This window comes from Microcebus murinus, chromosome 8 (assembly GCF_040939455.1).
Source record: "Microcebus murinus isolate Inina chromosome 8, M.murinus_Inina_mat1.0, whole genome shotgun sequence".
Lineage (NCBI taxonomy): Eukaryota > Metazoa > Chordata > Mammalia > Primates > Cheirogaleidae > Microcebus > Microcebus murinus.
This window is the reverse complement of record NC_134111.1, coordinates 74,434,377-74,461,425: the sequence shown is the minus strand read 5'-3', so window position 1 is coordinate 74,461,425 and position 27,049 is coordinate 74,434,377. Positions and strand designations below refer to the sequence as shown.

General features: G+C 37.3%; 2 protein-coding genes and 1 long non-coding RNA gene across 8 annotated transcripts in view; 1 reads left to right on the top strand and 2 right to left on the bottom strand.

Annotated features, from left to right (window-relative positions):
* Window positions 1-1,143: 1,143 nt before the first annotated feature.
* On the bottom strand, window positions 1,144-12,938 carry NDUFB3 (NADH:ubiquinone oxidoreductase subunit B3). Of its 3 annotated transcripts, none has more exons than XM_076005793.1 (4): window positions 12,650-12,938; window positions 10,721-10,912; window positions 6,346-6,493; window positions 1,144-1,352 (listed from the first exon to the last, which is right to left on the bottom strand). In XM_076005793.1, the coding sequence occupies exons 3-4, from the start codon at window positions 6,489-6,491 to the stop codon at window positions 1,196-1,198; spliced, it is 303 nt and encodes a 100-aa protein (XP_075861908.1). In that variant the 5' UTR covers window positions 6,492-6,493; window positions 10,721-10,912; window positions 12,650-12,938; the 3' UTR covers window positions 1,144-1,195. The 3 variants fall into 3 exon arrangements, with proteins under 3 accessions (XP_075861908.1, XP_075861909.1, XP_012594493.1); XM_076005794.1 differs by having other exon boundaries at window positions 10,721-10,884; XM_012739039.3 differs by lacking the exon at window positions 10,721-10,912 and having other exon boundaries at window positions 12,650-12,934.
* On the bottom strand, window positions 2,576-4,034 carry LOC142872303 (uncharacterized). Its single transcript, XR_012920509.1, has 2 exons — window positions 3,076-4,034; window positions 2,576-2,719 (listed from the first exon to the last, which is right to left on the bottom strand). It is a non-coding gene; the product is annotated as an uncharacterized LOC142872303 (long non-coding RNA).
* A 111-nt stretch (window positions 12,939-13,049) lies between the features above and the next one.
* HYCC2 (hyccin PI4KA lipid kinase complex subunit 2) overlaps window positions 13,050-27,049 on the top strand; it is an 82,858-nt gene continuing 68,858 nt past the window's right edge. For 3 of the 4 annotated variants that reach the window (XM_076005791.1, XM_012739044.2, XM_076005790.1), the window contains exons 1-2: window positions 13,050-13,134; window positions 13,937-13,972. The gene's annotated coding sequence lies outside the window, so the exon portion shown is untranslated. Of the gene's footprint in view, window positions 13,135-13,154; window positions 13,288-13,936; window positions 13,973-27,049 lie in introns of those variants that run through there. The other variant, XM_012739042.2, reaches the window with a different exon arrangement.

Genomic DNA, 27,049 nt, shown 5'->3' with positions numbered 1-27,049 from the left:
TATCTGGGATCTGTAGTGACGTCCCCATTTGTTACTGATCTTGCTATTTGTCTTTTTTCCTCCTCTGTCTAGCTCCAGCTCAAGGTCAATCTTAGCTGCATTCCATATTTTGTTTTCATTTTCACTCAGTTAAAAATATTTTCTACTCTCCCTAGACTTTTTTGAGAAAAGGATATTTTAAGTATGACATCCAATTTCCAAATGTGTGGATTTCTCAGATGTTAATTGTTAATCTAATTTCCTTGTGATCTGAGAATATACCTTGTATGATTTCAATCCTCTTAAAGTTATTGAGCCTTGCTTTATGGCCCAGAATGTAGTCTATTGTGATAAATGTATCATGTGCACTTGAATGTGTGCTCTGCTTTTGTTGGTTATCCTTTAAATACTGTATCAAGTGTTCAAGTCATAAGACTCACTTTCTGCTTGTATCAATTGGTGAGAAAGATAAAACCGTATTTGTGTTTAGTCTATTACTCGTGTAAGTTCTATCTGGTTTTGCTTCATATTATTTTAAAGCATGTCCTGTTAATGATCTATTACAAAATGTCTCTTTATTGCAGAAAATATTTATTCTAAAATCTACTTTGATATTAACATAGCCACTTCAACATTCTTTTCATTATTGTTTGCACAGTATATCTTTTTCCATTCTTTTACCCTTTAAAGGGTTTTCATATACACAGCTTATAGTTGGGTCTTGCTTTTTTGCCCAAGCTGACAATTTGTCTTTTAATTAGATTGTCTTAGAGTTTAAACTTTAGACCATTTACATTTAATTATCACTATGATTATGTTTAAATCTATCATCTATTTTTATTTGTCCCATTGCTCTTTGTTTCTTTGAAAACTTTTTCTTTTTTTTGAGACAGAGTCTTGCTGTCACCAAGTGCAGTGTGTCATCATAACTCACTGCAACCTTGTGAACATATCCATTTGTAGAGTGAAAAATATGCTGGTTGCCTGCTATATGCAGAATGCACTGAGCTGGTCCCTAACCCCCAATGTATTCTAAATCAAATCTGATATGGCTTGAGATACTTTTTTATTTTTTTTAAGAATGACAAAAACAGACTGGAATATGCTTTTCTTTATTAAATCTTACTTATAATCTTTAAGGGACAAACACAGACACAAGTAGGCTACAGTGAAGAAATCTTATTTTTATAAGAGAATTATGTTCCAGGTATTATCTTCAGTGATGCTTCTTATCTTTATTCACGGACTTCAGGAAATATTCAGCCCCTGCAGCTACCACAAATGCAACAAATCCCCATTTGAATCCTTTTAATAATGCACCAATAAAGGAAACATTGTTTGCATAGCCGCCCATGTATCTCCAAGCTTCATTACTAGAGGAAAAAAAGGGAAAAATTATAATCACACACAACTTGTATACATTCACTGAGTAAAATGAACTAAATTTTCACCTTTCTGACATCCTTTTTTTTTTTGAGACAGAGTCTCGCTTTGTTGCCCAGGCTAGAGTGAGTGCCATGGCGTCAGCCTAGCTCACAGCAACCTCAAATTCCTAGGCTCAAGCAATCCTACTGCCTCGGCCTCCCGAATAGCTGGGACTACAGGCATGTACCACCATGCCCGGCTAATTTTTTCTATATATTGGCCAATTTCTTTCTATTTATAGTAGAGACGGGTCTCGCTCTTGCTCAGGCTGGTTTCGAACTCCTGATCTCGAGCAATCTTCCCGCCTCAGCCTCCCAGAGTGCTAGGATTACAGGCGTGAGCCACCTCGCCTGGCCTTTCTAACATACTTAAATGCAACCCTATATAAGATAAGTGGATCACAATAGGAATCTTTCTGTGGTATAGGATAATTAAGTATGTATGTCCAAATCTCACATATAAAATAGAAAAAATAGCACTTAATAATTTCACATTTCACAGCCACACTACTCAGGAGTTTACAGAACTCTCAAATGCAAGACTCACTTCAGCCTATCTGTCACAGGTCAGCTGGGTGGCTCTGCCCATATTAGTCATTATAATATCATACAAAATGAAAGATGAAGTTAGACACTGGAGTATTAATCTTTGCTCTGCCACTTACAGATTTATAGCCCTTTCAGGCTGGGCAAGGTATTTAACCTGTCAGGGTCTGCTGCTCCTTCTATTCAATGATGATTACTATCTACTTTACAGTGTTGCTATAAAGATTAAACAGGTTCACATATGATATATATTGACACAGGAGTGTGTAACACTGGACATCATTATTAGTATTCAAGAGGATTGCAGCTTTTCCCTGTCATAGCATCCTGAACTTTAGAAGACTGATTTCCTGCTCTGGCAATCATTCTTATGAGTACTCTGAATAGAGAAGTAAACAGAAGTCAGAAAGCTCTAGGGAAAAAGTCTTCTCCCACAGATAAAGACAAGTCATAAAAAAAATCATGTTATGCAAAAAAACCCCTACCTAACTCATAAAAATCTGACTTACTAGAACATATGAGAGCTAATCAGATCTAATTTAGAAATTTAGATACCAAAACCAGACAAAGATGTTAGAAGGAAAAAAACTATAGAATAATAACCCTCATGAACACAGATGCAAATATTCTTTTTTTTTGAGACAGAGTCTTGCTCTGTTGCCCAGGCTAGAGTGCAGTGGCAACATCGTAGCTTGCTGAATCCTCAAATTCCTGGGCTCAAGTGAGTCTCCTAAGTAGCTGGGACTAAAGGCGCCTGCAACCATGCCCAGCTCATTCTTTTATTTTTTATTTATTTATTTTTTTTTTTGAGACAGAGTCTCACTTTGTTGTCCAGGCTAGAGTGAGTGCCGTGGCGTCAGCCTAGCTCACAGCAACCTCAAACTCCTGGGCTCAAGCAATCCTGCTGTCTCAGCCTCCCGAGTAGCTGGGACTACAGGCATGTGCCACTATGCCCGGCTAATTTTTTTATATATATATATCAGTTGGCCAATTAATTTCTTTCTGTTTATAGTAGAGACGGGGTCTCGCTCTTGCTCAGGCTGGTTTTGAACTCCTGACCTTGAGCAATCCGCCCGCCTCGGCCTCCCAAGAGCTAGGATTACAGGCGTGAGCCACAGCGCCCGGCCTCATTCTTTTATTAATACTTTTTGTAGAGACAGGGTCTCACTATGTTGCCCAGGCTGGTCTTGAACTCCTGGGCTCAAGTGATCCTCTTGCTTTGGCCTCCTGAAGTGTGAGGATCTCACGTGTGAGCTACTGCACCCAGCAACATTCCTAACAAAATTTTAGAAAACTGAATCCAGAAATATACAAAAAGGATGATACATCATGATGAAGTAGGGTTCACCTCAGGAATGCAAGATTGATTTATTGTTTGAAAAATCAATAAAAGCCATTAATATACCATATTAACAGAATAGAAAAGAAAAATAGATGTAGAAAAAGCATTTAACAAAAATTAATAATGATAAACAAAACTCTTAGTAATGTAGAAAGAGAACAGAAATTCTTTATCTCGATAAAAGATATCTATGAGAACCCAACAACTAACATCATACTGATGAGACTGAATGCTTTCTCTCAGTTAGGAACAAAGCAATGATCCCTGCTTACACCATTCTTACTCAACATTATATCTGATCACAGACGGTAGTGGTTGAGAAAAAAATATAAAAACAAACAAACAAAAAACCCCCAAAACATTATACCAGCAGTGTTAGTGCGATAAGCAAGAAAAAAGAAATAAAAAGTTTGTACAGGCTGGGCGCGGTGGCTCACGCCTGTAATCCTAGCACTCTGGGAGGCCGAGGCTGGCGGATTGCTTGAGGTCAGGAGTTCGAAACCATCCTGAGCAAGAGCGAGACCCTGTCTCTACTATAAATAGAAAGAAATTAATTGGCCAACTAATATATATAGAAAAAATTAGCCGGGCATGGTGGTGCATGCCTGTAGTCCCAGCTACTCGGAAGGCTGAGGCAGCAGGATTGCTTAAGCCCAGGAGTTTGAGGTTGCTGTGAGCTAGGCTGACACCATGGCACTCACTCTAGCCTGGGCAACAAAGTGAGACTCTGTTTCAAAAAAAAAAAAAAAGTTTGTATACTGAAAAAGAAGATGTAACATTGTCTTTGTAGACAAAATGATCATTTATGAAGAAATCTCTAAGGAATCTGTAAAAAAACATCTATTATAACTAAAAAGTAAATTTACCAAGGTACAGGACACAAAACCAATATACAAAAGTCAACAGTGTTTTTTTTTATCTATTTATTTATTTTTGAGACAGAGTCTGGTTCTGTTGCCTAGGCTAGGATGTAAGTAGATAGCTCACTGCAGCCTCAAATTCCTGGGCTCAAGTGATCCTCCTGCTTCAACCTCCTAAGTAGCTGGGAATACAGGTACATGCCACCATACCTGGCTAATTTTTTTTGTTTTGTAAAGACAATGTCTTACTATGTTGCTGAGGCTAGTCTCAAACTCCTCAGCTCAAATGATCCTCCTGCCTATATAATCCTGCTCGGATTATAGGCATGAATCACCATGTCTGGCCTCAACTGTGTTTTTTTAAATATTAGCAACAAACTATTGGAAATTGATATTTAAAAATACCATTTTCAATAGCATAAAAGAGAGAATAATTTAAAATAAATTAAAAAAAATATGTGCAAGACCTGCACGTAAAGCAAGAAAATACTGCTAAGAAAATTAAAGAAGACCTACGTTGTCTATGGACTGGAAGATTCAATATTGTTAAGACATCAGTTTAATCCCAATTTGATGTGAATTTGAATCAAAGTGGATATGGAATAGATTGACACTGTGAATCTATGTGAAACAGATTCAATGTGATCCCAATTAAATCCAAATAGGCTTTTAATAAAAATTGATAAGCTCATTCTAAAATTTGTTATGTAAATGCAAAGGACCTAGAATAGCTAAAAAAAAAAAGTTGGAATTCTACTACTACCTGACAGTGTGGTATTGGTATAAGGATAGACATACTGATTAGGGTAACAGAATAGAGTCTAGAAATAAAGCACATACATATGGTCAATTGATTTTTGACAAAGGTTTGAAGTTAATTCAATGAGGGAAAGATAAATGGTGTTGGAACAATTGGATGTCCATATGTAAAAATATTAACCTTCACCCTTACCTCACATGACACAAAAATTAACTCAAAATGGATCACATACCTAAATATAAGAAAGGTTCTAAAAGAAAGCATAGGAGAAAATCTTAGGGTGCAAAAAAGCATGAACTATAAAAGAAAAAAGTTGCTACATTGGGAATTCGTCAAAATTTAAAATACTTTGAAAGACATTATTAAGAAAATAAAAAGATAAGCAACACTCTGGGAAAAGACATTTGCTAATGTTTGTATTTGATAAAGACTTATATTCAAAATATAGAAAGAACTCTTATAATTCAATGAGAAGACAAATACCCTGCTAAATAAAATGGGCAATATTTGAATAGATATTTCACCAAAGAAAATATACAAGCAGCAAATAAGCACACAAAGAGATTCTCATTATAATTAGTCTTTACAAAAATGCAAATTAAAGCCACAAGGAGTTATTACTACTACATTCACTAGAATGGTTAAAATTAAAATACCTATAATACCAAGTGTTGATAAGGATGTTGAACAATTGAAATTCTCACATATTACTGATGGGAATGCAAAATGGTACAGCCACTTTAGAAAATAGTGTGGTAGTTTTTTATAAAAATAATCATACACTTATCATATGATCCAGGAATCCCATTCTTAGGTTATTTACCCAAGAGAATGAAAACATATGTTCACATGAACTTCTACTTGAATGGCTATAGCAACTTTACTCAAAATAGCCAAAAGCTAGAAACAACCTCAATGGTAAATGGCAAACAAAATGAGGTATAGCCATACAATGGATATAAAATAAAAAGGTAATAAAAAAGGAATATGCATAGAAGCAACAACATGCATAAGTATTAAAAGCATGTTAAGTGAAAGAAGCCAGAACAAAATCCATTGTACAATTTTAATTGTATAAAATTCTAAAAAAGGCAAAACTATAGAGAAAAAAAGCAGATCAGTGATTGCTAGGAGCTAGTGGTAGGATAGTACTGACTGCAAAAAGACAGGAAGGAACTTTCTGGGAGGATAGAAATATTCTGTATCGTGACTGTGGTGGTGGTTACACAATTGTATACACCTGTCAAAACTAATAGAATTACACATGTAAAATGGGCAATTTTACTGCATATAAATGACACTTCAACAAAGCTGATTTTAAAACTTTAATGTAAAAAGCCATTTTTCATGATTCTTTAAGGAGAATACATTGAAAAAGAACATAGAGACAAATCTCTAAGATAAATTCTATCTAAATTACTCAATTCATCTTACCGGCCCCATGGATCTCTTAGCCCTCTTGCAGCCAGCTTCTGTTGGACAGTTTCTAATGGTGTCCCTTCTATCTTCCACTGTTTATAATCTGGAAGTTCCATTTTACTATGTCCATGTCCATGTTCATGTCCATGTCCATGGGCCATGTCTACAGGAAAAGATTAACATAAGTGAGAAACATGCAGACTGTAGATATCAAATACTCAAATTTATTTAAGGTGAGACATTTAAAGTTAATGCTTTAAAAAAGGAGCCAATATAAATATTTGAAAATTCTAGTTAAAAAATTTTTATAAAACAGTGTCTTATTACATAACTAGTGTATGGTCACAGTTAAAAAACACACATATACAAAATATAAAAAAGAAAAATAATCAGTTACCCCACCACTTAGAGATAATCATTTATTATTTGGTTCCTTTCTTCATAATAATAGAAAACATTTATTGAGCCCTATGTGCCAGGTGTCCTATGCTAATATGCTTTACATGTATTAACTCCATTACTTCTAAATCAACTCTTTAAACTTAAATGATCATTATCTCTATTTCACAGATGAAGGTAATAAGACTCCAAGTTAAGTATTATATAACTTTCCAAAAGTAACAAAAATAGTAAATGGTAAAACTGGGATTTGAACTTTGCAGTTTGATTTCAGAAACATGCTCCTAACTTCTTAGCAATATTGTTTTCCTCTTTTCAATCCTTTCATAATACATAAATATGCATAACAAAAAGTTGTATAAACTGGGTTTTTTACCTGCTTTCTTTAGTATTATTGCTTTTAAATACATATGATTACATGAAGTTTTTCTGTAAAGAGTCAGATAGTGAGGCCAAGGCAGGCAGATTGCTTGAGGTCAGGAGTTTGAAACCAGCCTGAGCAAGAGCGAGACCCCGCCTCTATTATAAATAGAAAGAAATTAATTGGTCAACTAATATATATAAAAAAATTAGCTGGGCATGGTGGCGCATGCCTGTAGTCCCAGCTACTTGGGAGGCTGAGGCAGCAGGATCGCTTGAGCCCAGGAGTCTGAGGTTGCTGTGAGGTAGGCTGCTGCCATGGCACTCACTCTAGCCTGGGCAACAAAGTGAGACTCTGTCTCAGAAAAAAAAAAAAAAAAGAGTCAGATAGTAAATACTTAAGGCTTTGTGGGCAAAAGTGTTAAAATCAGGCTATTAATGTTAAGTATGTATATAGCAACAGAGAAAACAAATTTCCATAAATATTTTATTGACAAAATTAAAAATATAATAACTAATAAATAAATACAATTTTGGTTATACTGCTATCCTAATTAAAAAAATAGAATTCTGGGCTGGGTGTGGTGGCTCACATCTGTAATCCTAGTACTTGGGGAGGTGGGAGGATCACTTGAGGTCAGGAGCTCGAGACTAGCCTGAGCAAGAGTGAGATCCCTTTTCTACTAAAAATAGAAAAAATTAGCTGGGTGTGCTAGATCGTGCATCTGCAGTCCCAGCTACTTGTGGGAGGCTGAGGCACGAAGATTGCTTGAACATCGGAGTTTGAGGTTGCGGTGAGCTATGATGATGCCAATGCACACTAGCCAGGGCGACAGAGCAATAGTCTGTCTCAAAAACAAACAAACAAACAAAACCAGAATTCCCTCTTTTAGGGGTCTTATTTGGCTTAACTGGGGCTCAAAGTTAGTGTTCCTTAGTAAAGAAAATGTTCATCTGTAAAAATCATTTTTAGCTCATGGTCCTTACAAAAAACAGGCAGTGGGCTGGATTTGGCACACAGGCTGCAGTTTGCTGATTCCTGTACTGAACCAGCAGAGACCTTAGGATCCCTTTTTAATCATTAAATTTGCTTCCTCAAATATGTCCTCAATGGTTTTACAAAGACTTCAGTTTTACTAGCATTATTTTTATAGATAATGTAAAAATAAACTTCAGCTCCGTCCCCATTTAAACTGCTATGCATTTCAAACTAAAGGGGATGAATTAATTATACTATAATTTGTATAAAGTTAGCAGTAGCAATTCAATAATCACTTCTCTCCAGAAATAATGCCAAACTAAAAAATTATTACCATTTGTGTGCATTTATAACTATGACAGGCCCAATAACAAGGTAGGATTTCTTATATTGCACTTTATTAATAGAAGACAGAGCTAATTATTGATGTATACTAAATACATAGTATGTGAAATGTTCATTTTACTAAATAGTTCCCAGATGAGAAAAAAACTGTACATAGTAATTCTGAAAAACTTACCAACACTTAATATTTATACACATGTTAAGATATCACCAAACATTATGTTGATGATTTTCACATTTAACAGAATAAAAACCAATAACCAGCAAACACAAATTAAAACTACAAAATTTACACCTTTGAATGAAACATTTAATCCATTATTTTATTATTATTTGGTGGATTCAATATGAAGGAAAAAATTATGATTTCAGATTTTAGACTGACTTAAGATTCAATATATTTATTACAAAAGGCATTAGAAGCATTTATTTAGAATGACAATGTCTAATGCCATGTAGAAATACCATGTTTAATTTTTTTTTTTTAAATAAGGTGTCATTTAAAAATGTTAAAAGAGATTCCAAGACAAACCCTTATTTTGATAAGTGTCAACTCTAGAATACTAACCCTAATTGAATATCAATGTACTTGGGAGAAATTACAAGACAAAGTTTCAAAAAATTTTGATAAAATAGTTTTTGAAATTAAAGTTGAAACATTACCACGGAAAGAAGACTATCTTGAAGATACAATATTATTACACTCAAACTATTAAGTAATTTGGAAGACAAATCTTTGGGAAAAAAACAAGAAAGCATACATATCCTACACAATTTTTTTTTTTTCCTGAGACAGAGTCTTATTCTGTTGCCCAGGTTAGAGTGCCGTGGCACCAGCCTAGCTCACAGCAACCTCAAACTCCTAGGCTCAAGCAATCCTTTTGCTTCAGCCTCCTGAGTAGCTAGGACTACAGGCATGTGCCACCATGCCCAGGTAATTTTTTCTATATATTTTTAGTTGGCCAATTAATTTCTTTCTATTTTTAGTAGAGACAGGGTCTCGCTCTTGCTCAGGCTGGTCTTGAACTCCTGACCTTGAGTGATCTGCCCGCCTTGGCCTCCCAGAGTACTAGGATTACAGGCATGAGCCACTGAACTCGGCCCCTACACAAATTTTTAAACATAAATTCAATGTGTTTTCTCTTCTACTTAATTAAAATATTTCACAAAGGGTCCTTTTATAGAAATTTACCAAATATAATATTTAAAGTACTTTTTTTTTTTTTTTTTTTTGAGACAGAGTCTCACTTTCTTGCCCAGGCTAGAGTGAGTGCCGTGGCGTCAGCCTAGCTCACTGCAACCTCAATCTCCTGGGCTCAGCGATCCTACTGCCTCAGCCTCCCTAGTAGCTGGGACTACAGGCATGCGCCACCATGCTCGGCTAATTTTTTTTGTATATATATTTTTAGTTAGTCAATTAATTTCTTTCTATATTTTGGTAGAGACGGGGTCTTGCTCAGGCTGGTTTTGAACTCCTGACCTCGAGCAATCCGCCCGCCTCGGCCTCCCAGAGTGCTAGGATTACAGGCGTGAGCCATAAAGTACTTTTTGAAAAGACTGAAAAGTTGAACACTATTTTTAGGAAACTTTTCATTTTCCTGAAAAACTATTTCTATTTCAGAGTAGCCACAAATCAATGATATCCTGATCACTTAAAGGAAAAGAGTTTCGAATTCTCCTACTGTGCACTATTAATATCTATGAAATCCAAGGCAAATCCCTTAATCTCTCTGAACTTCAGTTTCTTAATACAACATGAGAATAAAACCTACCTTGCAAGATTGTGAGAAGTGGGGAAAACACATTGTGATGTGCCTTCCACTTTCACACCCAGGTGGTGAGAATGTTACTTAGCTCAGTTTTTCAAGTCTGAAAAACTGGCACGACCTAGAAAAGTTGAACATTCAAATACCTAATGGTCAACAATTCCACTCTTAGCTATATATACTCTAGATCTGCACTGTCCAAAAGGGTAGCCACTAGCACTTGAAATATAGCTAGTACAACTGGGGAACTGAGAATTTTAATTTAATTTGAATTAATTTTAATCTTAAAACAGATTCTCAAATCAGTTATCGGAAAATATTAAGGTGTGTTTGGAACAATTTGGGTACATGAATCTACTTTTTCAACTGTAAACTGAAACACAGATCAAGTATCAGAAAAAAAATATATGTACTTTGATCTCATTTACATTGACTTGAATTAAATTAAAAACCTAGTAATTCATTTTTTAGGACTGCATTATAGATGGAAAAACTAAAGGAAAACAAGAGACTGCTAATCACCAGTCAGGATAATAGTTACCTCTTGGTGTATACTCGATGAAATCACAGAAACTTATATAGGGAGTGTCTTTTTTTTTTCCTTGATAGAGACAGGGTCTTGCTATGTTGCCCAGGTTGAACTCTTGGCCTCAAGAATCCTCCAGCCTCCACTTCTCAAAGTGCTAAGATTATGGCCGTATGTCACTGTGCCAGGTAGAAAGCTTCTAAGGCACTGTTGTTCAACCAATTTTTAATTACTGTCCTTCTAAAAAACCTTTTTAGACTTTTTTTCCTAATCATCCTCCCCCCTCAATGAAATTTTAACACACAGATATACGCACATTATAACGCACATATATCTGCTTATATATGGTGGTCCCTCCAAAGGGCCACAAATCATTGCAGTAACGAAGATTCCCTACCATCCCTCCAAAAACCAATTTTCACCCCATATATGCAATATTCCCTGTTAAGAATGTATGTTCTATACATAATGAGTGAGATGTGCACCATCTGGGGGATGGTCATGATGGAGACTCAGACTTTTGGGGGGAGGGGGGGAAATGGGCATTTATTGAAACCTTAAAATCTGTACCCCCATAATATGCCGAAAAAAAAATATGTTCTAAGTTATTGGCAATGTTTTATTTCTGAACCTAAGGGGTGGCTACATGAGCATTTGTTTAATTATAATTCATTAAAATGTATATATGTTTTATACACTCTTCAGTTATGTATACTTGACAATAAAAAAATAAATTAGAAAAAGTGACTTAAATTGTGCAGAGGACTCAAAAACGGTTATTTCTCGGCTGGGCAAGGTGGCTCACGCCTATAATCCTAGCACTCAGAGAGGCCGAGGAGGGAGGATCACACAAGGTCAAGAGTTCGAGACCCCGGTTCTACTACTAAAAATAGAAAGAAATTAATTGGCCAAGTAAAAATACATAGAAAAAAAATTAGCCGGGCAGGCTAGTGCAAGCCTTTAGTCCCAGCTACTCAGGTGGCTGAGGCAGAAGGATTGCTTGAGCCCAGGAGTTTGAGGTTGCTGCAAGTTAGGCTGGCGCCATGGCACTCTAACCAGGGCAACAGAGTGAGACTCTGTCTCAGAACAAAACAAAACAAAAAAACCGGTTATTTCCATTTCAGAGCTGCTCAAATAAGAACAGTAAAGAAATTGGTTAAATAAAGAGAGAACATATAGTCATGAACATTTAAAAAACTATCTATGTCTTAAGTGAACCTACAAGTCTGGTGGAGATCAACCTCCAAAAAAGAAAATGGCTCTGGCACAGGAAAAGTGCTGGTATACTTACTCTAAGAAAGAAAGAAAAAAAAAGATAATGCTACATCCATTACATGAAATTTTAGTTTACCAAAGACTTTCAAGTATATATCCTAAGTTCCTCTCATTTTAAAAGTTGTGAATACTCTGAGAACATTAGAAAATTTTAAAAAACCAAATGAACTGTTACCACTTTTAGTGTCCCTTCCAGTCCCTGCTGGAAGGGCATATATACAACTTAGAAACAGTTGGCACTCTAAAAATGGATGTGATTTTGAATCCTGCTCTTTTTCTCTTTAACATTGTATCATAAACAATTATACCACGAAAATCTTAATTAAAACCATACAAGTCTGTGAGACAGAAATTACAATGATTACTATTTTACATGTTTTCGGTATTGGGACTGTTCTGCCTTTGTTCGATTCAAAGGTAAACCAAACCAAAAAAAACACAAAAGACCACAGGGCGGGGAGTGTTGCGTGTGGCATAGACAGGAAAAAGCACGTAGATTTAACAATCACGGCAATACTTTCTCCAACCACCTCTACCTACTCCAGCTCTAAACTAGGACTTCATAGTTCTCTCCCGCTAGTTCCTCGACCTCCTTCCCACTTGAGCTGCCCCGCCTCATCATCCTTCTCCACTTAGTCTCTCCCTTTCTGCATGCCCCATAAAGCCTACCTCTGATTCCTTATAAAGAGGTCGATCACCAAATCCCTAATTTACCGGCCGGCAATCTGACCTCTCAGGACACTCAACGCTCTAGAGGGAGCCGACCGGAAATGGAGGTTGTCATCTCGACTCCCTTACGGCAGGAAAGCGGAGAGGCCATTTAACGTTCCGGTACTGAGTCAAAGATTCCTGAACTAAATGGAGATTACATGAGTGGACTGAAATTCTATATTTTCCCCACATGTGTGCATCTCATGACTGAGAGATATTATAGAGGAAAGAAGGGCGGGGAAGAGGAAATGTTTTCCTTGCGTGGACACCGGAATCCTTAGACATTGCACCGAGGGGAGGGACACAGACATGCTGCAGCCAATGAGTGAGGCTGTTGTTGAAAGCGTGAACTCACCCAATGAGAGGGCGGGTTGTTGTGCTGCAGTTGGCAGGCTGCTGCGGGAGGCGGTGGCGGTAGGAAGCCGGAGACAGCGGGGTGACAGGTAGGCGGCTGTGCTGTCTTTGGGGGACGCAAAGTGCTAGTTGAGGAGGGTTTTTCTTCTCCGGCTGAGGGAACTATACAGGGGAGCTGAGGAGGGTGGTCCAGGAAGGCGGTAACCTGAGTGTTCGTGATCCCGGAGCCTCTCATAATCCAGGTAGCAGTTTGGGAGGGTCGTGAGGAGGAGAAGGCAGCAGCCGTGGCGCGTGGAGATGAGCCCTGTGGGGTGACATGGGGGCCTACCTTAGAGGTAGTGGAACGGGGCTGCCGTGGCGCTGGGTGAGAGGGGGGGAGAGAGGCGAGGGCAAGACGGTGTAGTGAGGGCTGGAAGAATTCCTTCTACAAAGCCCAAAGCGAGAAAAGGACGCGGTATTGTAGACACCTGAGAGAAAGCCTAGTGATTGCTTATTAGGGCCATTTCCTGGGGTGGGAGGGGGAACGGAGGAGAAAGATATGTACTGATGGTCAGATGCTGGAAACTCTTTATAGCTGTACATTATGTAATCCTTGGTTATTATTTACCCAAATAACTGGGTTGTGCCTCCTGAAACAGGAGGTCTTGCGGATCTGTTGGTGGTTTAGAACACTTTTTTCGTTGGCTTCAGTGCCTTCTACCCGGGCAGGCTCTGTAGGCGAAGGGTGATAGCATCGAGGATAGAATAGTCACGAAGAGCTTATCCCAAATATGGACTTAAGTTGAAAGATACGATGCTAGTTTGTGATGAACGTGGTCAGGTTCATGTTTTGTACTTCATGAATTTGTTTTGAAGGTCAAGGCTGATAACATTTTTTCTTTTAATCTTCAGGAAAGCGGAGAGCCTTAAAAAAATCTATAGTAGAAGGTAAGTGCAAGTTGGAAAAAGATGAGAAAATTAGTTGGTAGATTTTTTTCCCACCGGATATTGTGGATGTTAGGGACTGTGAAAATAAATTGGTGGTCTGAATTGAGGGAAAAAAGTCAACCTTTATTTAAGTAGTTTGCTAAGTCTGAGAAGCTAGTTATGAATTATTTATTTCTTAGGTTTAAAAACTGTACCTCTTTGAACCTCTTTGAGGTAAAATGTATTTGCAGGTATAATAAACTGTAAATTTTGCTTTAAGAAGTTTTTATAATTCATTGTTTGCACAATGAAATGTAATTAAAATAGGAATTCCATTCAATGTGTTATGGAAGGACAAACTACATAAAAACTATATTTTTAAATTTTTTATTATTTTTTCGAGACAGAGTCTTGCTCTGTCACCCCGACTAGTGTGCTGTGGCATCATCACAGCTCACTGCAACTTCAAACTCCTAGGCTCAAGCCATTCTCCTGCCTCAGCCTCTTAAGTAGGTGTGACTACAGGCACTGTGCCACTACCCCTGGCTAATTTTTTCTATTTTTAGTAGAGAGGAGGTCTTGCTCTTGTTCATCCTGGTCTCAGAACTCCTGGCCTCAAGCAATCCTCCCACCTGGGCCTCCTAGAATGCTGGGATTACAGAAGTGAACCACCGTGCCTGGCCAAAAACTTGATTTTATAGCTCACTGAAAAACAGTTTTAAAAGAAGAATTATAAATTGCTAAAATGTAAGCTGTTTGAAATGTTGCCTTTAGCTTAGAAGAGAAGGTCTAATGTTTTAGCATTTGCAGGTCTAATGTATTGCCTTTAGCTTAGAAGATAAGGTCTAATGTATTGTCAAGTCTGTAATTTTCCTGAGCTTATTTTAGTACTGCATGTCAGAAAAAGTTTGTGATTTTTTTTATGTTAATGATAATTTATATTAGTGTATATGAACCTAAATCAAAATTTCATTTTTTCTCTCAAAATATCATTTGGGAAAGATATGTCATTAGAGTTTGTTTGTTTAGAGTACTGAGATATTTCTCAGTGCTTTAGATAAAAATTTCCATTGATATTTGGTGTTTTATTTTTTGCCTTTTATCTTGTTACAACAATAATGCTATCTCAGTCACAAAGAAAACTTCTGGTTCTATTTTAGGTGCAGTTCTGTAGTGTTCTGAGTACCTGTGACCAAATCTTTGCCTTTATGTATGGTATGGGGTGTGTGTGTTGTGTGTGTGTGTTCTTATGTAACCAGCCTACTCAAGCTGTCTTAGAGAACTAATGGCTGCTTTTGAATGACCAGTAGGTGTCATCGTTGAATGCAATAAGTTGAACATTGAGTAGGAAATCACCAAACATTTTAAGAAACACTAGTCTAAATTAGCATATAATAGTAGTTGGATGATTATATATCATAGAAGTCCTCTCTTCTGAAACATTTCAATATTGGAGCTGTTTATAAGGAATTTGAAACAGTGATTGTAAACAGTGATTGCTCTAAAAATGGACCTGGATTTTTCATCCAACCCTTGAACTATTTTGACATGCAATTCAGGTTTAAGTTTGTTTTTTTTTAAGTTTGTTTTTAATACACAGTTTTGGCGTCTTATAGTATTTTTATTAAATTCTAGAATGATTAAGATTTTCAGCTTGACTGAGCTTTATTATAGAAAAACAAATGCTACATAATAAAAACCTAAAATGATAAAATATGGGTAGAAGTCTCCAAACAAGTTATCACAATAATACTTTGTTATTGTTCTTTTAATGCCAGAAGAGAGGAATTTTTATCTTTTGTTGTCTCTTAGTTTTTTTGATGTCCAGAATTGCCTATTTTTATATTTTTATCTGGCTAGTAGACTATGTGCTTTTCTCAGAATGATGAACTGAACATTTGTCATTGTTTAAAATATAATGTAGTGAATTCTGGAGGAAGCTGGCACAGAAAGCTCTGAAAGTGGCTTACATGTGTTGTGAGTACATTTCCTTACCTGCTTCCCCTTCTGTGGAGCTCTTTGTAGCTCTCCTTTTTATACGTGCTATTGACAATGTTTAGCAAAAGGGTTGGACCTAATTCAAGAATTCTTCATGAAGTCAAAAATAGGTAGGTATAGGGTTGGCGCAGTGGCTCATGCCTATAATCCTAGCACTCTGGGAGGCTGAGGCGGGAGGATTGTTGAGCTTAGGAGTTCAAGACCAGCCTGAGCAAGAATGAGACCCTGTCTCTACTAAATAGAAAAAATTAGCCCAGCATGGTGCCGCGTGCCTGTAGTCCCAACTACTCAGGAGGATGAGACAGGAAGATTGCTTGAGCCCAGGAGTTTGAGGTTGCTGTGAGCAGGGCTGACGCCATGGCATTATAGCCCAGGCAACAGAACGAGACTGTCTCAATAAAAAACAAACAAACAAATAAATAAATAGGTAGATAGCTCAAAATTATTAATCCAGGGGTTTTCAAAAAGGCACACACATTTATTTTATCATTGCCAATTTTCTTGAGAATTTTAATGATGGGAGAATATGAAGAGGGTAAATATATTTTGAAAAAGAAATTCCTCTGATGATTGGCTTTGCCTTCAGCTTCCACTTTACAATCATTGATCTATCAAGGCTTTGGCACTTGTGGTATGAACCAGTGACAGTAGTTTTAGCTTGAGAAAAAAGGCTGCCAAATCTACCATATTTTTTATAGCTCAATAAATTTTCACCATTTAATGTCATAGCTAGGATAGCTTTTCTAGCCAGGAGCTGAAGTTGCCAGAAATAAAAATTGTGCTGAATGTTTTGGTTTGGATTAGTTTTTACTTGGCACTTAGCTGCTTTACGTAAACCAAGCTAATTTCTTTTATGATTCAGACCTGTGCTAATTTGCACAGATATTTATTCATATCCTGTTCTCTTAATGTCTCTGAAAGCTATCTAGGTCTAGAATTAAACTAAAATTGGAAAGTAAGAGTTGGAGTTTTCTTGATTAAAGGACCTTTTGGATAATGCTATGATGTACTTCATTAATCTTTGGATAAATATTCACTTAGTAATATTTATTAAAACTTGAAGTTGCCAATGTATTGACCTTGAGGTGAGTCCAGTTTAGAAATTCATGGTTCATCTTATGAATTCTAGTCTTTCTGTTTGGGTATTTGGCTGCCATAGAAACAAGTATGAGAAAAAGTAAATGAATGGACTTTAATTTTAAGGAAAGCAGTAAAAACTCAGTTATATAATATATTGAGAGGCATGACTTTGATTATTTATAGAAATATAGTACTTCCTAGGTCTGAAATACAGCTGCCAAAAAGGTAGTCATAAAATATGGTAAGTGGCCCCAATCTTTCGAATGGCAAAGCACAGGTTACAGAATAGTTATTTTGTTCCACTGTAATCCCCCTAAACTCCAAAAAATGTCAGAATCAAATTTATCCATCACCTTTGTCATTATAGATACTTGACTCTTGATAGTGCCTGATTCTTAATTAATATAGACTTTTGTTTGCTACTAAGATTTATCAGTTAACCTCCTTAAATTCCTTTCCTCATATTTTTTAAAAAATTGGTGGGGAGAGGGAGTTGGATACTGAGCAGGGAGGGAAACTTATACTTACTACAGATTCTTTTTTTTTTTTTTTTTTTTTTTAAAGGATGGTCAAGTGAAGCAGTGGGAGTGGAGAAGGAACAAAGGAATCTGTAACTGGTTTTGATCAATTAGTTGTGCAGATTCTACTGAGGCTTTTTAATCAATGTGCATTCCCTTTGTAGTTCATTCTTTTTATTTAGTTATTTAGTTCATTATTTTTAAATAAAAAAGAAATTGGGGATAGGAGAGTATACCCACTGTCCTTTCTACTTTATAAGGCGATTGTAAGACTCACATAGAAAGCATGAAGTGCTTATAAAATCTGAAATTAGACCAGGCAAGATGGCTCACGCCTATAATACCAATACTTTGGGAGGTCGAGGTTGGAGGATTGCTTGAGCCCAGGAGTTCAAGACCAGCTTGAGCTATACAGCAGGTCTCTGTCTCTACAAAAAAATAAAATCAGCCAGGTGTGGTGGGACATGCTGTATGTAGTCCCTGCTATTTGGGAGGCTGAGGCAGGAGGATCGCTTGAGCCCAGGAGTTTGAGGTTATAATGAGCAATGATGATGCCGCTGTAGTCTACCCCAGGTAACAGAGTCAGACTGGGTCTCCAAAACAAAACAAAACAAACTGAAATTAATGTGAACAGTATTATGCAGTGCCTACTATTTTATTATTTGTGGGGAAAAAACTAGGGGAATTAATGTAAAACTTAAGACTTAAATGTTTGTGTTCTTCAGGATTCTAAATCACCTCGTTCTATACCACTGTGATTTTTTAATTCAATTAGCATCTAAATATGATTTTCAAATCTATATTTCTAATACAGAGTTTTCTCATGATCTGTTCTTTAGTTTCTATTCTATATATCTAATTGCCTGGTAGATGAGGATGATTGGCAAGTCATTCAAATATGGTATGTCCAAAAGTGAATTCATATTTTCCCTTTTATCATCTATCTAATGTGCTGAAGCTGGAACCTTGACATTATCTTTAACACTTTATTTATATACTCCTCATCTGAGCAATGCTAGGTTCTGTTGACTTTACCTTTTTACTTTTTCTTTGATTCTATTTACATCTCTCAATTTCTACAACCACTAAAAATATGAAGAGTTAAGGCCTAGACTTACCATAAATCTATATAAGGCAGACTCTACCATTTATATTTTTCAGTTTTCTTATCTTGAAAAATAAAGTTATACATCCTAACAATTACACTCTTGAGCATTTATTCCAGAGAAATTGAAACTTGTATTCACACAAAACCCTGCCCTTGAATGCTCATAGCAACTTTATTCCTAATAGCCCCAAACTGGAAACAGCTTAGATGTTTTTCAACAGATGAACAACAGACTAGTTGTATAATCTATATCATGGACTACTGTGCAGCAATAAAAAGAATGGACTATTGATACAGGATGGGTCTCAAGTGAAAAAAGCCAGTCTCAGAGATGGACAACAGATTTGTGATGGCCAGGGTTAGGAAACAGGGAAAGAGGAGTGGTTGGGATTAGGAGGGAGCCTTTTGGTGATAGAATGGTTGTGTATCTTGATTGTGGTGGTAGTTACCTGAGTCTACGCATGTAATAAAGTTGCATAAAACTGTATACACAGGCACACACACATAAATGAATGCTTGTAAAACTGGTGAGATTTGAGTAAGCTCTGTAGACTGTACCAATGTCAATTTCCCAGTCTTGATATTTTATTACAGTTATGCAAGATGTTACCATGGGGAGAAACTGGGCAAAAGATACTTTTTTTATTTTTTGCAACTTCCTGTGAGTCTATAGTTATTTCAAAATTAAAAGTGTTTTTAAAATTTTTTCTTACCACCCAACTATTAATGTATTGTCTACAAGATCAAAATTAAAAGTTTTTAAGAAGTGTTGTTATGAGAATTAAATGAGCAGACACAGAAGGTTCTTATTACAGTACTTGTTGCATCATAAATACATAATAAATATTAGCTATTATTATTCATAGTAACAGCAGCTGCAAGCAGCAGCAATAGTTCAGGCTTCTAACCTTTCAGTAGGCCTCTCACTAGGACCATCCCAACATAGTCTTATTATTCACCTGCCCTCAGTCTTTCCTCCTTCTAGTCCATTCTACTGTGTAACTAGAGTTATCTTTTGTTTTTCTTTTCTTTCTTTTTTTTTAAATGAACCCCATATTCACTGGATTTTCTTTCTTTTTTTTAATAGAGTGATCTTTCATAAGTGCCTATCACATATTACTGACTTCACACAAAATCCTTTAATGGTTTCCCATTGTACTTTCATACATTTTAATTTATTTTTAATCATAGTGGAATAAAACATTGGAGTCAGTATGACCTCAAGATACTATAATAAGGCTGGGCGCCATGGCTCACGCCTGTAATCCTAGCACTTTGGGAGGCCGAGGCGGGCGGATTGCTCAAGGTCAGGAGTTCGAAACCAGCCTGAGCGAGACCCCGTCTCTACCAAAAATAGAAATAAATTAATTGACCAACTAAAAATATATATACAAAAAATTAGCCGGGCATGGTGGCGCATGCCTGTAGTCCCAGCTACTAGGGAGGCTGAGGCAGTAGGATCGCTGAGCCCCGGAGATTGAGGTTGCTGTGAGCTAGGCTGATGCCACGGCACTCACTCTAGCCTGGGCAACAAAGTGAGACTCTGTCTCAAAAAAAAAAAAAAAAAAGATACTATAATAGGTGAATTAAAGATTGGAACAGGATACTATAATAGGTGAATTAAAGATAAAAACAGAAAAACCTCAAATGATTTTTTTCATCAAGAAACCTTTAAGTATGTGATTTTAAAGTTTGTTTGGTATTGCTGCCTAACAAACCACCCCAAAATGTAATGACTTAATACAAATAGAGCCATTATTTTTCATGATTCTGTAGGGTTTGTTGGGCAGCTTCTCTGTTGATTTCACTTGGCTGTCAAGTAGCTGAATTCACCTAGAGAACTGGCTGAATGGGAAGATCCAAGATGTCCTTAGTCATGTGTTAGCAGTGGTATTTGCTGTCTATTGAAGTGCCTCAGTTCTTCTCAGTGTGGCCTCTCATCCTCTAGCCTCTAGTCTGGCATCCTTTTTTTTTCCTATTTATTTTGAGACAGAGTCTCACTTTGTTGCCCGGGCTAGAGTGCCATGGCATCAGCGTAGCTCACAGTAACCTCAGACTCGTGGGTTCAAGCAATCCTCCTGCCTCAGCCTCCTGAGTAGCTAGGACTACAGACATGTGCCACCATACCCAGCTAATTTTTTCTATATAATTTTAGTTGGCCAATTAATTTCTTTCTATTTTGGTAGAGATGGAGTCTCACTCTTGCTCAGGCTGGTTTCAAACTCCTGACCTTGAGCGATCTGCTCGCCTCAGCCTCCCAGAGTGCTAGGATTACAGATGTGAGCCACCACGCCCAGCCTAGTCTGGCATCCTTATGTGGCATTTTCAGGGTGACCTTCTAAGAAGGTGAAAGTGGAAGCTGCAAGGCCTCTTTGAGGCTTAGGCTTTGGAACTTATATAAATGGCCCTTTCATTATATCCTGTTGGTCAAAACAAGTCACAAGTCCAGCCCCAATTCAGGGGGTGGAGAAATAGATTCCATTGTTGGATAAGAGGAATGGCAGAGTCACATTACAGATGGATATGCATACAGGAATGGGAGGAATTTATGGCCATTAAACTGTCTCTTACAGTTTCTGTCAGAATCCTCTAGCTTGTAATATTCAAAAATGATTCATTGTTGCTTTTTTAAATATAGTGGGACACAAATATTTCCCTGCCAGTTTATATTCCCTCTTCTGTTTCCCTTTTTCCTATCAAAATGCATGAGACTCAGGCAGAAGAATTTACTGATAAAGATCTTTTACCTTATTAATTAGGTTTGGGCCAGAGCTAGTTGTTACCTTGGAGAATTCCATAAACATAGTCATCTCTGATTTAACCAACTACATACATCATGTGATATTTTTCCATATCTTTAATAATTCAGTCTCTAAAGAAGGTAAACATTTGCTGGTCAATACTTCTAGGCCCATTTTTATTTGCTATGATTATTACAACCTTTTAGGCTTTAGTCCTTAGCTTTTCAATTAAAGAAAGTTAGAGTATATAGGATGGTTTTTCTTATATACCTAGCCTATTCTACTGCTTATGTATACACTTTTATACACTTATAAGATATTTATTGATTGATTGATTGATTGATTGAGACAGAGTCTCACTTTGTTGCCCAGGCTAGAGTGAGTGCCATGGCGTCAGCCTAGCTCACAGCAACCTCAAACTCCTGGGCTCAAGCAATCCTACTGCCTCAGCTTCCCAAGTAGCTGGGACTGCAGGCATGCACCACCATGCCCAGCTAATTAATAAGATTTTTTTTAAAGGTCTCAGATATTTATTACTAGACTAGCTTACTGGTGCAAAGCATAAAAACAAAGGGAAAATCTATTTTCCTGGCAAAATTTGTCTGACTGCCAAGATACCATGTTTCCCCCAAAATAAGACCTACCCATAAAATAAGCCCTAGCAGGATTTCTAAGCATTTACGCAATATAAGCCCTACCCCGAAAATAAGGCCTAGTGATGGGTGTGGCTACGCAGCGTGTCTGCACAACCCATGCATTTCGTCATGGAGCCGTAAAGAAGACCAGCAGCCCTTCTCATCTCCCCCATCCTGACAGCTACTATCCCAGAGGTGACCGGAATGGCATGGCAGCCCCACTAACAAGGACAGGTCCCCCTGTCAGGTCCCAGCCATCCTGTGCGTTCTGCAAGCTGAGGCTTTGAGGGGAAATTCTCAGTGAAGTGAGGAGCGGGATGCTCCGCTTTAGGTATTGTGTGACACCAGGGGGAAGAAGGAAAGCTGTGGCTTCCATTTTATTCAGCACTGTAGGCCTCTCTCACCCACCACAAACACCAGGGGATAGGGGAAAAGCTTCAGCAAGCAGTCTCCTACTTAGCCCAGAGAGATTTCTGCTCCACTGTGCAGATTGGACCCTGCACTCTGAGCAGGTTACATGGATAAGAGCTGCTCATTTAATGAGAGCTCTATTGCTCGACATGAGAGATTGGGGCCGTGGTTCTAAAGGAAATAGAGTCGCAAGAAATTCAGGATGGAATTCAGGGTTTGGAGAGTTATGATGATGTTCTAGAAGAAGACAACTTAACTATATTTGAATAAATGTTGATTGTTGTACTGTACTTAAAAAAAAGTAACACATCCCCTGAAAAATGAAGCCCTAGGGCGTCTTCTTGAGGAAAAATAAATATAAGACCCTGTTGGAAACACGGTATTATATGGAACCATGTGTAACCTAGCCTAAATTTTTTTTCTTCCTTTGTTTTGTCTTAGAGAACTCTACAAGGCCATAGATTAAGGGAGAGTTGATTAGTAGAAGTAAATTCCATGAGTGTCTGAACTATTTGTTCTTTTAGTTTATTTGTACTTTGGGGGCCTGCTGTAACCTTATTGTATATTATAATCACTGTAGTCAGGATTAGCTGGTTACATAGTGGTAGCAACCAGTCCTCAAATAATGGCCTAAAATTAAAAAAAAAAAAAAAAGATTTTTTTTTATTCTCATGTAAAACTGCTGCAAGCCTGGGTGATTCCAGGCAGCTATTCTCCAACCTCAGACTCCTGGGTTCAAGCAGTCCTCCTGCCTCAGCCTCCTGAGTAGCTGGGGCTACAGGCATGCACCACCATGGCTGGCTAATTTTTTCTATATGTTTTTAGTTGGCCAATTACTTTCTTTCTATTTTTAGTAGAGACAGGTTCTCTCTCTTGCTCAGGCTGGTTTTGAACTCCTTACCTTGAGCGATCCACCCGCCTCAGCCTCCCAGAGTGCTAGGATTACAGGTGTGAGCCACCGTGCCTGGCCTGTATTCTATAAATCATCCCTAGATTACTTATAATACTGAATACAGTATAAATGCTATATAAATGGTGGTTATGCTGTGTTTTTTAATTTTTGTTATTTTTTATTAGTTTTGTTTTTTCAAATATTTTTTATCTGTGGTTGGTTGAATCTGCAGATGCAGAACCTGTGGATACAGAGGGCTGACTGTATATACATATGACAGAATATTATTCAGTTTCATAAAGGAAGGAAATTCTGCAATATGCTATAATGTGGATGAACCTTGAGGACATAATGCTAAGTGAAATAGGCCAGTCACAAAAAGACAAATATTACATGATTCCACTTATATGAGGTTCATAAAGACAGACAGTGGCTTCCAGGGGCTCTACATAGAGGGAAATGGGGAATTATTGTTTAATGGGTATAGAGTGTGAAAGTCAAAATAAAAATGTAGAGATGAATCTCCAAATTTAATATTTTATTTGGGAAGAAAGAATTACAATTTGAGGCATACATGCACACCAGGCGGTCTTTGGTATGTCTGAAGAACAAAGAGAAGGTTAGAGGTTTTATAAAAAACCTTTATAAAAAAGGAGAAATGTTATGCATTGCTCTTTGAAAAAGTTTATTGCCACTAATGAGGGCTTGGGAACTACAGCAGTGGGCAAAATTAGTTCTGGAGTTGTATCAGGTTATTGTAAAGGACTCCAGGCTTGTACTGCTCACCACATGACAGCCAGTAATTTGAGAGACAAGGTGTTAGGGTAAGGAAAACAACTTGTATTCAGAAAGCCAATGAACCAAAAAGATGGTGGAGTAGTGTCCTAAAGAACTATCGTAAATTAGTATAAACTTTAGTCCCCTTTTTATGTTAAGGGAAAGAGGAGGAGGATTGCGAGAGGTAATTGAGGATTGCAGACATCTGGGCCTCAGTGAAGGTCCAAGGAGATTTTGAAACTTCTTAGTTATTGGTCAGTTAATTTTAAATGACTTTTAAACCTAAGGCATGTAACTGTAAGAATTATAGAAGAAATGTTGGAAAAACTCTTATAGACATTGGCCTAGGCAAAGAATTTATGGAGAAGACCCCAAAGGCAATCACAGCAACAACAAAAATAAATAAATGGGACCTGATTAAATTAAAAAGCTTCTGTATAGCCAAGGAAACCATCACGAGAGCAAACAGACAACCTATAGCAAGGCGTCCTCAAACTACTGCCTGTAGGCCACATGCGGCCTGCCGAGGACATTTATCCAGCCTGCCAGGTGTTTTTGCCGCTGCTGCCTGTCCTACTTAGCAGCCAACTCATCCGGGGCTCACAGTGCACATGTGTGGAATGTGTGTTGCACTCTCCAACGGCCCCCCAACGGTCTGAGGGACAGTGAACTGGGCCCCTGTTTAGAAAGTTTGAGGATCCCTGACCTACAGAATGGGAGAAAATATTCGCATGTTACACATCCAATAAAGGATTGTTGATAACTAGAATCTATATAGAACTCAGGAAAATCAACAAGAAAAAAATCAACCCTATCAAAAAGTGGGCAAAGGACATGAACAGAAACTTTTCAGAAGAAGATAGACTAATGGCTAATAAATATGAAAAAAGGTCAACATCTCAAATCATCAGGGAAATGCAGATCAAAATCACAGTGAGATATCATTTATCTCCAGTGAAAATGGCCTTTATCAAAAAGTCCCAAAACAATAATTGCTGGCATGTTTGTGGAGAAGTAGGAACACTTATATATACACTGCTGGTGGGACTACAAATTAGTATAACCTCTGTGGAAAGCAATATGTAGATATCTCAAAGAGATACAAGTAAACCTACCATTTGATCCAGCAGTCCCATTACCAGGCATCTACCTCAAAGAACAAATGACATTCTATAAAGACATCTGCACTAGAATGTTTATAGCAGCACAATTCACAATTGCAAAGACATGGAAAGAACCCAAGTGCTCATCAATACATGAGTGGATTAATAAAATGTGGTGTATGTATTCCTTGGAGTTCTTTCTATTCAGCCACAAAAGCAATGGTGATCTATCACCTCATGTATTATCCTGGTTAGAGCTGGAACCCATTCTACTAAGTGAAGTATACCAAGAATGGAAAAACAAGCACCACATATACTCACCATCAAATTGGTTTTAACTGATCAACACTTAAGTGCACATATAGTAATAACATTCATCAGGTGTTGGGCAAATGGGAGGGGGGAAGAGGGGATGGGTATATACACACCTGATGGGTGTGGTGCCCACCTTCTGAGGGATGGACACACTTGAATCTCTGACTCAGGTTGGGCAAGGGCAGTATATGGAACCCAAACATTTGTACCCCCATAATATGGTGAAAGAAAAAAAATTTTGGATGACTAGGTCAGGTCATGAGGTTCCTATGAATCTTTGACATAGCATTGTTACTTGTGTGTATACTTATCTCTCTAGGAGTTAATTTTGGGAAAGGGACAGTTGTGATCTTTCTTCTAGAGTTGAACTACAAACCAAATTCTTTCTGTAGTTCTTAATAACTGGCCAAAGTGCTGATCTAAGCAGAAGCTTTTATCCTAAAGGATGTTACTGTAGTGATTCAGAATTAAAATGGAGGTAGTCATGGTAAGCTTCCTTTCCACTGTTACATTATCCCAGAAGCTACATGTAAAATTGGTTTCAGTTACAGCAAGCAGTTTCAGCAGTCAGGCTTGCAGAGAATTACATTCTTGGAGCAATGTTTTGTATGATGAGTGCATTTGCCCTTTGGCTTCTCGACTTTGTTTTAGTAGAGTATGACAAAAATGAATAATTTGATCAATATTCATAAGAGTTTCAGTTTTACAAGATAAAAATAGTTACATAGATGGATGGTGGTGATGGTTGCACAACATTATGAATATATTTAATACCACTGAACTATATACTTAAAATATTTAAGATGGTAAATTATATGTTATGTGTATTTTACAACAATAAAAAAATCAGGGGGAAAATGTAAAAAAAAAGCCATTATTACTCAAATATTTTTGCCTTTAGGAAGAGCTTGTCCTGAACTGTGTCAGTTAACTAAAGAAGGGAATTCTTTTAAAGGTTAAAAATGCCACCACATCCAGCTACTGCCTTCCTTGACTCAACTCTTTGAATATTAACTTCTTTAAACATTTATTAAGTATTTGAAAATTTTATTCTAAAATTCAACATATTTTCTTAGAATTTATTTTTAAACTTTGATTAATTCTGTGTCTGTATTACCTAAACATACTGAATATCCCACATATTTATAGGTTCTTCTGAGTTGGATACTATTTCTTGTGGGGGAAAATGTGTTTGTTTAGTTTACTTAGAATACAAGGATCTGAAGTGGATTCCTTCTTCTGCCTGGCCTTATCACTAAATGCTAGTAAATTGTATTTAAGACATGCTCATTTTTTTAACACCCAGAATATAGTCATTTTTCCCAGGGAAAGGAACCAGAGTTCCTTAGAGAAATATCTGATTCTAGGTTTAGGGCAGGAATTGTACAAGGTGAGCCTGGGACTTCTTGTCATAACAAGAGGCTAGGAGGCTATCTTTATTTACTAGATTTATGTCAAAAGGGATTAGGAGCTGTGTTGGGGGTCCCCAGGACCACTCCCAAGTTTCACACTTTATGAGA

What these genes read in the sequence shown, in the direction of transcription:
- NDUFB3 (XM_076005793.1), bottom strand. Translation starts at nt 6,491, where the DNA reads ATGGCCCATGGACATGGACATGAACATGGACATGGACATAGTAAAATG. An exon ending in CTAAGAGATCCATGGGGCCG is followed by an intron (nt 1,353 to 6,345) that starts GTAAGATGAATT and finishes TTTTTCCTCTAG; the next exon opens with TAATGAAGCTTGGAGATACA.